Here is a 13,086-nt window from a genome sequence, read left to right as displayed (position 1 = left end):
ACCACCATTTAGTGCTGTGTGACCTTGGGCAAATCACTTAATTTCTCTGTGCCTCAGTTACTTCATCTGTAAAATGAGGATTAAGACTGTGAACCCCACGAGGGACAAGCTGATCACCTTGTATCCTCCCCAGCTCTTAAAACAGTGCTTTGCACATAGTAAGCACTTAAATGCCATTATTATTATTATTCATTTAAAAATCAAGTGGGGCAGATAGGGAACCCGGGGATGGGGATGTGTGGAAAGGTGAGGCAGAAGACACTGGAATCGAAGCAGCACGGCCTAGTGGATAGGGCAGGGGCCTGGGAATCAGAAGGACCTGATTTCTAATCCCGGCTCCACCACTTGTCTGCTGTATGACCTTGGGCAAGTCACTTCTCTGGGCCTCATTCCACGGCTTAGTGGCTAGAGCATGGGCCTGGGAGTCACGAAGTCATGGGTTCTAATCCCAGCCTCGCCACTTCTCTGTTCTGTGACCTTGGGCAATTCACTTCACTTCTCTGTGCCTCAGTTCCCTCATCTGGGATTGAGACTGTGAGCCCCATGTGGGACAGGGACCGTGTCACACCCCATTTGCTTGAATCTACCCCAGTGATTAGTACAGTGCCTGGCCCATAATAAAGGCTTAATAAATACCATCATTATTATTGTATAAAATGGGGATTAAGACCGTGAGCCCCATGTCATTCATTCTTTCCTGCATTCAGAACCCAAAATAGGGGTGAGCCTGGCCATTTGTGACTTCCGTTATCATTTTTGTTATTTGAGCCAACTGACTAAGATTTGGGCTTTGCCAGACTAGAAGGAGGAAAATTAGCCTTACTGTATTCACAGCTTTTAAAGCTTTTTACAAGATCGGATGCAAAACCACATGGTCCTTGGGTTGGCATTAATCTCTTGTCTACTAGATGGCAGCGAAGCTGCATAGTTTGCAGATCCCTGATTTTGCGGGCATTTTTTTTAAGCGCTATGTGCCAGGCATTGTACTAAGCGCTGGGATAGGCACAGGATCATTTCGTTATTTATATTGTGTTTTCCTCCTCTAGAATGTAAACTCATGTCAGGGAAAGTGTCCGTTCATGGGTTCTAATCCCGGCCCCGCCACTTGTCAGCTGTGTGACTTTGGGCAAGTCACTTCACTTCTCTGTGCCTCAGTTCCCTCATCTGTAAAATGGGGATGAAGACTGTTGGTATTTATTAAGCGCTTACTATGTGTCGAGCACTGTTCTAAGTGCTGGGGTAGACACAGGGGAATCAGGTTGTCCCACGTGGGGCTCACAGTCTTAATCCCCATTTTACAGATGAGGGAAGTAGGGACTGGAGTGGGAGAGACAGGAGGCAGGGAGGTCAGCAAGGGGGCTGATACAGCAGTCAGGATGGGATGGGATCAGCACGTGGGTTAACACTGTAGCAGTTCAGGAGTCTATCCGGGGTGGCTGAGAGATAGTCGCCCAGATGTTGAAATTCAGCAGAGTTATCTGTAGCCCCCTAATATCCGTCACCTTAGGCCATTGCCTAATTGGCCAATCGATAAATCTGCCACTGCTAGGAAGAATTTACAATGCTTCTGTCCCCTCCGGCATCCGAGGAGGCGTGGGTGAATCTCAGACCCAATAAGAACTGGAACCGACTTAAAAGGAAGCGGGTCCCTGATTCTCCTCTCGGTGAAGGGAAGGGGACCGCTTGGTATCTCGACCCCCAACTCGATTTCTTGCTCTGGCTGGGAGCTGAGAAAGTGGTCCTTTGAGGAGGTCCACCGTAGGTGGACAGCCCCAAGGTGACGGCTATTTTCCAGCCGAGAAATAAAACTTGCCTTTTAAGAAGCTGCATTGTAGTTTATTACCATGCTGATTGAGTCCCATTTCTGAAAAATTGAAGTTTAGCGAGAGCAGCATTCAAAAGCTGACACAGCAAGTTCATCACAGCACAGATCATTCACAGCTTAATCTTTTCACATCTATCAATTTGAGAAGTCGAATGACTTCCATCAGAGTCGGGGAGATGCCCGAGGAAATCGATTCTGCCGGCAAGGTGTCTGTCTACTTAGGGAGCTGCAGTCTGTTCTCAGACTCCTTGGGGCGATCCCGAGACAGGAGCCCAGAGGGAGGGCACCGATGGATGCCTCAAGGCCTCCTCACTTGCGAAGCGAGGCCAGGTAGGCGTACCAAAATAAGGCCACCAGGTTGGCAAACAGCACTCGGAACTGCCAAAAGAAGAAGGTGCAGGTCAGAGGTGGATCTGGGTGAGCCAGGGGCCCGTGAGAAGGAAAGGGATCCATGCCGGAAGGGAAACTTGACATTCAGAAATCTCATCCCGGAAAATTCTCAAGTGCCCGTTGTCTCTGTTGGACTTCACCGAGAAAACAGGTGATGTCAAAGCCCCAGTTCCAAACTCCTTCCCGAGACCAGTGGTTTTCTGGAAGGAATTGTGCACACTGATTCCCAGCCTAGGAACTTGGCATTGGAACTTGGCCCCTGTGTAAACTGGGCATGCCCGGCAGGTCCCAGATTCCTAGGGCCAGAAGGAGCCAACCCCAAGCAGCTCATTATGGGCAGGGAATGTGTCTTTCATATTGTTGTACTGTACTCTCCCAAGTGCTTAGTAAAGTGCTCTGCACAGTAGTAAATGCTCGCTAAATATGATCGAATGAATGAATGAATGAATGAATGAATGAATAAATTGAGTTCAAACCACTCCGAGTTCCTCGGCCTCACCCTCTCACTTCACGGTTTAACACCAGGGGAAAGCAATGGGCCAATAACTGGGGCCAGGGAAGGGGGAAACGATCCCCACGTCCCATAATAATAATAATAATAATAATGATGGTATTTGTTAAGCACTTACAATGTGCCAAGCACTGTTCTAAGCACTGGGATAGACAAGGTAGTCAGGTTGTCCCACTTGGGGCTCACAGTCTTCATCCCCATTTTACAGATGAGTTAACTGAGGCCCAGAGAAGTGAGGTGGCTTGCCCCAGGTCACACAGTAGACAAATGGCAGAGCCGGGGTTAGAACCCATGTCCTCTGACTCCCAAGACCAGGCTCTCAGGTCCCCTAGCCTGGTGTGTGAGCAGTTGTCCCCCAGACTACTGGGACTACAACTCCAAGGAGCCCTTGAGCAACTGCACCCAGGAGATGTTGGCCCCTGGAAATGAATCTTGAGCCATTTCCAGTTTGGTCTGAATTTACTACCAATATGGTTTGGCACTTGAGACACCAGTCCTGGGGCTGGGCTGAGCCTGGGGCAGACTAGCCCTCAGGCAAGGCTTTATTGCACAGGTTTTCACACCTGCATAAAGTTGTGAGAAGCAGCATGGCCTAGTGAAGACAGCACAGGCCTGGGAGTCAGAAGGATCCGGGTTCTTGTCCTGGCTCTGCCACTTGTCCGCTGTATGACCATGAGCAAGTCACTTTACTTCTCTGGGCCTCAGTTACCACCTCTGGAAAACGGGGCTTAAGACTGTGAGTCCTAAGAGGGGCATGGACTCTGTCCAACCTGATTATATCACTGTTATATTTAGTGAAGATCATGCAACTCTGATCTAAACTCCTTACCTGCACAGGGACATAGTTGATATTGATAAATTGTATGGGCGTCCACACTTTCCAGTTCATCTTCAGAGCTTTCCAGTAACCTGTTCTCATCTTTTTAGAAAAAGCTGCCATGTTTTGACCCTAGAAAGCAAGAAGAGTGTTCGTGGCAAAAGATCATGTAGCAATCAAACCCACCCGAAAGCAATGATGACCCAAAGCACCAGATTTACAGAAAACTTTGCAAGCCTTTAATCGTCACCTCCGACTGCCGGCTTGGATGCCTTCCACCTTACCCAAAAGGAAAATTAGAGAGGAAAATGATTTGGGGGAAGCTAGCAGTGATCAGTTTCAGAGAGAGGAAAAGGCATCTCAGCGTTTCAGCCTTGTGTTCTGTCACATCACAAACCCTCTTGCGTCCCTTCCCTTAAATGAAACATTTCTCCTAATTGAGGAGAATTTGAAGGCCAAAACAGAGGCTGGCATTTGCTTCCTGTGGCCTAACCCACACTCATCCGATGTGCGACAGTTCTGTCACATTGTACTTTCCCAAATGCTTGACACAGTGCTCTGCACACAGTAAGTACTCAATAAATACCCCTGATTGATTAATTAGCTTTGTCTCTATATTAATGGGAAAGAACAATAAGTCATTCCGGTGGTCTACAAGTGTGGGCTGATTGTAGCATAACACTAAAGCACTAGAGAAAGCAGTGTGGCTCAGAGGAAAGAGCACGGTTCCGGGAGTCCGAGGACATGGGTTTTAATCCCGGCTCCGCCACCTGTCTGCTATGTGAACTCGGCAAGTCACTCAAATTCTCCGTGCCTCAGTCACCTCCTCTTTAAAGTGAGGATTAAAGCTGTGAGCCCCATGTGGGACACGGACTGAGTCCAACCTGATTACCCCAGTGCTGAGAACGGCGCCTGGCAATGTAGTAAGTGCTTAATTAGACAGCAGCATAGAGAAGCAGCATGGCTCAGTGGAAGGAGCCCGGGCTTGGGAGTCCGAGGTCATAGGTTCGAATCCCGGCTCTGCCACTTGTCAGCTGGGTGACTGTGGGCAAGGCACTTCACTTCTCTGTGCCTCAGTGACCTCATCTGTAAAATGGGGATTAACTGAGAGCCTCATGTGGGACAACCTGATTACCCTGTATCTCCCCCAGCACTTAGAACAGTGCTCTGCACATAGTAAGTGCTTAACAAATACCAGCATTATTATTATTATTATTATTAATAATAATTAATACCATAAGGAAAAGGAATGGATAAGTGAATAATACCACATTGATCTGTACTAGCGTAATGACACTTTATTGGTTGTTGGAAAGGAGTCGCGTGGCAGGCTGAACCAACCTCGAGAAGGTTCATGACGAAGAAGAACAACAACAGGAAGACGGGAGCAAAGACGAGCCGATCCAGCAGGAGCCTCCTGACCACCGCGAAGGGGACCGCTGGAGGGATCAGCTGCTCCATGTACCAGTAGAAAAAGTGACTGAGCGGCCCTGTGAACAAGAACCTGACACCGCACCACACACATCACTCACTCTGCTATTAGCTGCTGCTGTCATTGCACATCTTCCCCTAATTCTCGGGATTCGCAAGCCAACCGGCAAATCTCTGTGGGTTGAGGTGGGTTTTTTTATGGTATCTGTTAAACACATACTATGTGCCGGGCACTGGACTAAGCATTGGGGTAGATATAAGTTGATCAGGTTGGACGCAGTCCCTGTCCCACATGGAATTCATACCCTTAATCCCCATTTTACAGATGAGGGAACGGAGGCTCAGAGAACTGAAGCGACTTGCCTACAGTCACATAGGAGACGAGTGGCGGAGCGGGGATTAGAACCCAGGTCCTTCTGACTCCTAGGCCTGGGCTCTAGCCATTAGGCCACACTGCTTCTCTGAGCCTGAGTTTAGGCTCAGGCCTCTCAAATGTCTGTCTCCCCTGCTCTAGACTGTAAGCTTGCTGTGGGTAAGGAATGTCTGTTTATTGGTCTTTTGTCCTCTACCAAGCGCTTAGCACAGTACTCTGCGAGCAGTAAGTGCTCAATAAATACAATTGAATGAATGAATGAAAAGTGCTCTACCTTGCCACCCCACCACCTGCCCCTGCTCAGCACCTTTGTGTATCTAGCAGTCAAGCAAGCAAGCACGCAATGGTATTTATTGAGCACTTGCTGTGTGAAGAGCCCTGTACTAAGTGCTTGGGAGAGTGCAATAGAACGGAGTTGACACGTTCCCTGCCCGCATGGAGCTCACAGTCCCCACAATCTAGTCTTAGCCTTCCCCGACCAAGCCCTCTTTTTCTCTTCTCCCACTCCCTTCTGCGTCACCCCGACTTGCTCCCTTCATTCATTCCCCCCTCCCCGCCCCACAGTATTTATGGCCATATCTGTCATGTATTTCTTGCTATTAATATCTGTCTCCCCCTTTAGACTGTAAGCTTATTGTGGTCAGGGATATGTGTTTATTGTTTACTGTCCTCTCCCAAGCGCTTAGGACTGTGTTCTGCACACAGTAAGCACTCAATAAATACAACTGAATGAATAAATGAGTGACTGGAGTAGAAACCATGTAACTCTGTATCCTGCTTGGTTTATACCTCCCTAGCATTTAGTTTTGTGCATTGCGCCCAGTGACGCTCAATAAACACTACTACTATTCATTCATTCAATACATAGTAAGCGCTCAATAAATACTATTGAATGAATGAATACTATTGATAATAATGCTGGTATTTATTAAGCGCTTACTATGTGCTAAGGACTGTTCTAAGCACTGGGATAGATCCAAGGTAGTCAGGTTGTCCCACGTGGGGCTCACAGTCTTAATCCCCATTTTCCAGATGAGGGAACTGAGGCCCAGAGAAGTGAAGTGACTTACCCAAAGTCACACAGCTGACATCTGGCGGAGACGAGATTAGAACCCGCAACCTCTGACTCCCAAGCCCGGGCTCCTTCCACTGAGCCACGCTGCTTCTCTATGTACTACTATTATTGCTCAGCTCCAAAAGCAATCTAGAAACCAGCAGCTCAGACACCAAACTCAGTTTTGATTCCTCTCTTCTTATATGTCTGCCTCCAGGCCCTCTCCCCATTCTTATTTTCAGATTGTGAGCTCCCTGAGAGAGACAGAGACCATGCCTAATTGCAACTGTATATTCTTTCCCATAGCGCTCTGCCAATTGTAAGTACTTAATAAATAATAATAATAATGATGGTACTGGTTAAGCGCTTACTATGTGCACAGCACTGTTCTAAGCGATGGGGGAATACAAGGTGATGAGGTTGTCCCACATGGGGCTCAGAGTCTTAATCCCCATTTTACAGATGAGGTAACTGAGGCACAGAGAAGTTAAATGACTTGCCCAAAGTCACACAGCTGACAATCGGCAGAACCGGGATTAGAACCCATGACCTCTGACTCCTAAGCCCGTGTTCTTTCCACTGAGCCACGCTGCTTCTCTAAATAAATATTCACTCATTCAATCGTATTTATCAAGCGCTTATTGTGTGCAGAGCTCCGTACTGAGCGCTTGGGAGAGTGCAAAACAACAATAAACATAGTCCCTGCCCATAACGAGTTTACAGTCTACAATTACTACGGCTATTATTACTATTGGGTTGGGTCACTTTGCAGGGGTCTCTGAAGGATTTCTGTTTGGGGAGTTCGAAAAGTGGAAAGATATTACACGTGGGTTGAACAGAGATGATTCGGAGCCACATAGTGAAGCCCAGCTAGTTTCTTGATACACAATCCAGGACTCCATTCTTCATCTGTCCTCATGCAAAGTGTGGGTCTACTACAAAAAACGGTCAGGGTCGTGGCAATTTTAGACTCCTACCACCTAACTTAGAACTTGCAAGTTCTGCCCCTGTGACCTGGGGACACATCTCCCCTCCTGCTCCATACTCACCCATAAATGGCGTATCTGAGAGGTCCGCTGAGTTCTAGACTTTGGGAACATTTTTCCTTTTTTCCTCTCTTCTCAATAACTTGGGCCAGGAAGTTTCCAAGTGCAGACAAAATTCCACTGTGGGCGGAAGAGAGGGATCAGAAAAGCAGATGAGAAAAGTTGAAAGTCTTTCTTTTTCTCCCTCCTTCACTTGTGAGCCCCATGTGAGATAGCAACTGTGTGTGATCTACTTTAGTTCTTACCCCAGTGGTTGGCACATTGTAAGCATTTAACAAATATCATCATCATCATCATCATCATTATTCCCAACACTGTGGATGAGGAAGATGACGGACAATTACTCTCCCCCTTACTGAAGGCGCATCTCCTCCAAGAGGCCTTCCCGGACAAAGCCCCACTTTTCCTCCTCTCCCCTTCCCTTCTGCGTCGCCCTGACTCGCTCCCTTTCCTCTTCCCCCCCTCCCAGCCCCACAGCACTTATGTATAGATCTGTCATTTTATTTATTTTAATTGATGTCTGTCTCCTTCCCTCTGGACTGTGAACTCGTTGTGGGCAGGGATTGTCACTGTTTATTGTTGTATTGTACTATCCCAAGTGCTTTGCACAGAGTAAGCACTTAATAAATACCATTGAATAAATAAATGAATGAGAACCATGACCTGGAGCATGTCTATCTCTGTTTTCATCTGCAATAGAGAAGTATTTTGTAAATTATTTCAAAATAAAAATCCATTCAAGAGCTTAATAAGTAACCCAAAACTGCCTCTTCCTCCCCACATTGCCCAAATCTAGTTACTCATCTTGTTTGTTTAAACGGGTTTTTACTATAGACTCTGTACCCTGGACTAGGTTAGGGAGGATTAATCAGAGTGGTGCATCCTTTTTTCTTTTTGAGTTGTGACCACAGATATTCACATTGAAGGAAAGAAAGAAAAAGGGAAATGATCTCAACCTTGCCAAACACTCGCTGCCCGGATTAGGATTTAAGAAACGGACAGGTTAGCATTGGAAGGAGAACCTCAGGGCCAGCTGAAAAGCACCTTCACATATTTCCTCCGACTCACACGCTTATTAGCCCCTGGGCAACTTTCTAGTTTTAAATAATAATAATGACGATGGTATCTGTTAAGCGCTTACTACGTGCCAAGCACTGTTCTAAGCACTGGGGTAGACACAAGGCAATCAGGTGGAACACAGTCTCTGTCCCACATGGGGCTCACAATCTCAATCCCCAGTTTATAGATGAGGTAGCTGAGGCACAGAGAAATTAAGTGACTTGCCCAAGGTCTCCCAGCAGACATGTAGCAGAGTCAGGATTAGAACCCATTTCCTCTGACTCCCAAGCCCGTTCTCTTTCCACTAGGACACGCTGCTTCTAGAAGCACCTACCCATGAGGACTCTAAACATTTTCTCCAAATCAGCCTGGTTTTTTGGGCAACCTATAAACCTACAGAAGACCTAGATAATGAATCAGCTTGCATCAGAGAAGCTGTATACCCAATCCAAAATCTATAATGGCAACATAGAGCCAAACGTTAATCAATCAATTAATCAATCATATTTATTGAGCACTTACTGTGTGCAGACCACTGTACTCTGCGTTTGGGAGAGTACAACGCAACAATAAAACAGACACATTCCCTGCCCACAACAAGCTCACAGTCCAGAGGGGGAGATGGACATTAATATAAATAAATTAGGGATATGTACATTCATTCAATAGTATTTATTGACCGCTTACTATGTGCAGAGCACTGTACTAAGTGCTTGGAATGTACAAATCGGTAACAGATAGAGACAGTCCCTGCCCTTGGTACATAAGTGCGGTGGGGCTGGGGCTGGGTGAGTAAAGGCAGCAAGTCAGGGAGATGCAGAAAGGAGTGGGAGGAAAGGAAATGAAGGCTTAGGCAGACACAGAATTATTACAAGTCAAGAATACGGTGATGGATAAGACAGTAAAAAAAAAAAAATCAAATCAAAAAGGCAAGCACATCTTTTGGGAGTCTAACAGACAGAGTCTAGGGGCAGAGTAACTCCTGATCTGCCAGTGTCACTCCTGGACGACACAGAAGCAAACCACTGGGTTCCTTCAACAGCTCCATCAATGTCTCCCGCAGACCCTTCGCTTAGAGGTTATTCTCAACATCAAATGGCAACACCCGATCACAAACAACAAAATCGTAGATTGAGATTAGTTTTGCGGCACTGAAACTGGGAAAGCCGCACCGTTTTTGCACAAAAAAGGCACCGCCCCGCAAAATCGCACTGAGGAGAATGAGTGACAGTAGGGTCCCCAAATAACTCCTGTATTGGCGAGCTGAAATTGGGAAATGGAAAGCGAGGGGAGAGAAATAACAGAATTTCAGACAGTGGCGAATCCCAGTTGAAAATTGGGAATCGATGCTTGGGTGCTTTTGCGTTCAAGAAAGGAGAGGCTCTTTTGGGAGCACAGGTTTCAGAAGTTCACGAATAAAGGATCAAAAGAGAAGAACTTGGCACTGCAGACAACAAATCCAGCAGCAGGACAATCACCCATTTTTGTGTATGCACCGTGTGGTTGGAACTGTGAATCCTGCATTGCCCTTTTCAGCCAACGGTCAGTGATTTCACCAATGGTGACTCCTTGGAACTATATAAATGTTGCCATTTCACACAATTAGTCATCCAGTACAATTTAGATTCTGTGCACAAGCTGCGATGGAGCTCAGGTTTCCCAACGGGATTCACCTCCTCCAGGAGGCCTTCCCAGACTGAGCCCCCCTTTCCCTCTCCTTCTTCTCCCCTCCCATTCCCCCCTTCTCCCGCCCTCTGCTCTTCCCCCTTCCCCTCAGCACTGTGCATATTTGCCTATATTATTTATAACCTTATTTATTTTGTTAATGATGTGTATATCTCCTTGATTCTATTTATCTTGACGATGTTTTGTTTTGCTGTGAGCTGAGCCACGCTGCTTCTCTGTTCTAAGGGCTGGGGGAGATGCAGAGTAATCAGGTTGTCCCCCCATGAGGCTCCCAGTCTTCATCCCCATTTTCCAGATGAGGTCACTGAGGCCCAGAGAAGTGAAGTGGCTTGCCCACAGTCACACAGCAGACAAGAGGCAGCGCCAGGATTCGAATCCATGACCTCTGACTCCCCAGCCTGGGCTCTTTCCACTGAGCCACGCTGCTTCTCTTGCAGCATGAAGAGAGGGGATGAAGACAGTGAGCCCCCCGTGGGACGACCTGATGACTTGGTATCCCCCGTCCCAGCGCCTGGAAGAGTGCTTGGCACAGAGGCGATGCCGAAGAGATGTCATCACCGCGTCGCTCAGTGGCAGGAGCCCGAGCTGGGGAGTCAGAGATCATGGGTTCAAATCCCAACTCTGCCACTTGTCAGCTGTGGGACTGTGGGCAAGTCACTTCACTTCTCTGTGCCTCAGTGATCTCATCTGGAAAATGGGGATGAAGACTGGGAGCCTCAACGGGGAACAACCTGATGACCCTGTAGAGAAAGCAGCATGGCTCAGTGGAAAGGGCCCGGGCTTGGGCGTCTGAGGTCATGGGTTCGAATCCCAGCTCTGCCACTTGTCAGCTGTGGGATTGTGGGCAAGTCACTTCTCTGTGCCTCAGTTCCCTCATCTGGAAAATGGGGATGAAGACTGGGAGCCTCAACGGGGAACAACCTGATGACCCTGTATCTCCCCCAGTGCTTAGAACAGTGCTCGGCACATAGTAAGCGCTTAACAAACACCAACATTATTATTATTAAAATGGGAATTAACTGTGAGCCTCACGGGGGACACACCTCCTCCAAGAGGCCTTCCCAGATTGAGCTCCCCTTCTCCCTCTACTCCCTCTACCGCACCCCCTTCACCTCTCCGCAGTTTAACCCTCTTTTCCCACCATCTCCCTCTGCTCCTCCACCTCTCCCTTCCCATCCCCACAGCACTGTACTCGTCTGCTCAACTGTATATATTTTCATCACCCTATTTATTTTGTTAATGAAATGTACATCGCCTCGATTCTATTTAGTTGCCATTGTTTTTACGAGATGTTCTTCCCCTCGACTTTATTTATCGCCATCGTTCTCGTCTGTCCGTCTCCCCCGATTAGAGCGTGAGCCCGTCAAAGGGCAGGGACTGTCTCTATCTGTTGCCGACTTGTTCATTCCAAGCGCTTAGTCCAGTGCTCTGCACATAGTCAGCGCTCAGTAAATACTATTGAATAAATACTATTGAATGAATGCCAACCTGATGATCCTGATCCTGCCTCTCCCCCAGCGCTCAATAAATACTATTGAATAAATACTATTGAATGAATGCCAACCTGATGATCCTGCCTCTCCCCCAGCGCTCAGAACAGTGCTCTGCACCTAGTAAGTGCTTAACAAATACCAACATTATTATTATTATTAAAATGGAGATTCAGACTGGGAGCCTCACGGGGGACAACCTGATGGCCCTGGATCTCCCCCAGCGCTTAGAACAGCAATCTGCCCCTAGTAAGTGCTTAATACCAACATTATTATTATTATTATTGTTAAAATGGGGATGATGACTGTGAGCCTCACGGGATTCTCTTTCCCTCTTCAAAACCCTACTTAAAACTCACCTCCTCCAAGAGGCCTTCCCAGACTGAGCTCCTCTTCCCCCTCTACTCCCTCTGCCATCCCCCCTTTACCTCTCCGCAGCTAAAGCCTCATTTTCCCCTTTTCCCTCTGCTCCTCCACCTCTCCCTTCCCATCCCCACAGCACCGTACTCGTCCGCTCAACTGTATATATTTTCGTTACCCTATTTATTTTGTTAATGAATTGTACATCGCCTCGATTCTATTTAGTTGCCATCGGTTTTTACGAGATGTTCTTCCCCTTGACGCTGTTTAGTGCCATCGTTCTCGTCTGTCCGTCTCCCCCGATTAGACTGTAAGCCCGTCAAACGGCAGGGACTGTCTCTATCTGTTGCCGACTTGTTCATCCCAAGCGCTTAGTACAGTGCTCTGCACATAGTAAGCGCTCAATAAATACTATTGAATGAATGAACACAACCTGATGACCCTGGTTCTCCCCCAGCGCTTAGAGCAGTGCTCTGCACAGAGTAAGCGCTTAACAAAGCCCAACGTTATTATTAATTATTATTATTTTTCCTCTTCTCCTGGTCGCCTGGGACCCCTCCATTTTGGGGTGGGGCTGAGGCCCCGGGCTCCCTCCCTGCCCCCCGACCCCGGGCCGGGCCGGACCTGGTGACCGCCTTGGTGGGCAGCGGGTGGCGCCGCAGCAGCAGCAGGTAGTGGCCCAACACGGTCAGCGGGAAAGGCCTCCCTGCCGCCCGCGGCCTCGACATCCCCGGAGCCATCGCCGCCGCCGCCGCCGCCCCGCTCACGACGCCGCCCTCCCAACTCTCGTCCCCCTCCCTCCTTCCATCTTTCCCTCCCGCCACCGGCCCGCGCGCCCATTGGAGCCCCGAGGGGCCCTGATTGGACGGGGCTCCGGGGTGGAGGGAAATCCGCGTCCTCCGATTGGACGGGGACCCAGGGGGCGGGGGATCCTCGCCCTCCGATTGGACGGGACTCCAGGGGGAGGAGGAGGGGAATCTGCGCCCTCTGATTGGACGGGGCTGGGGGGGGAGGGGATCCTCGCCCCCCGATGGGACGGGACTC

General features: G+C 48.4%; 1 protein-coding gene across 1 annotated transcript; it reads right to left on the bottom strand.

Annotated features, from left to right (window-relative positions):
• Window positions 1-1,814: 1,814 nt before the first annotated feature.
• PXMP2 (peroxisomal membrane protein 2) lies at window positions 1,815-12,818 on the bottom strand. Its single transcript, XM_001509710.4, has 5 exons — window positions 12,667-12,818; window positions 7,451-7,567; window positions 4,885-5,047; window positions 3,556-3,675; window positions 1,815-2,203 (listed from the first exon to the last, which is right to left on the bottom strand). The coding sequence occupies exons 1-5, from the start codon at window positions 12,780-12,782 to the stop codon at window positions 2,135-2,137; spliced, it is 585 nt and encodes a 194-aa protein (XP_001509760.1). The 5' UTR covers window positions 12,783-12,818; the 3' UTR covers window positions 1,815-2,134.
• Window positions 12,819-13,086: the final 268 nt, after the last annotated feature.

The sequence above is a fragment of the Ornithorhynchus anatinus genome, chromosome 2, assembly GCF_004115215.2.
Source record: "Ornithorhynchus anatinus isolate Pmale09 chromosome 2, mOrnAna1.pri.v4, whole genome shotgun sequence".
In the NCBI taxonomy this organism is placed as follows: domain Eukaryota; kingdom Metazoa; phylum Chordata; class Mammalia; order Monotremata; family Ornithorhynchidae; genus Ornithorhynchus; species Ornithorhynchus anatinus.
This window is presented reverse-complemented; position numbering and strand designations above follow the sequence as displayed.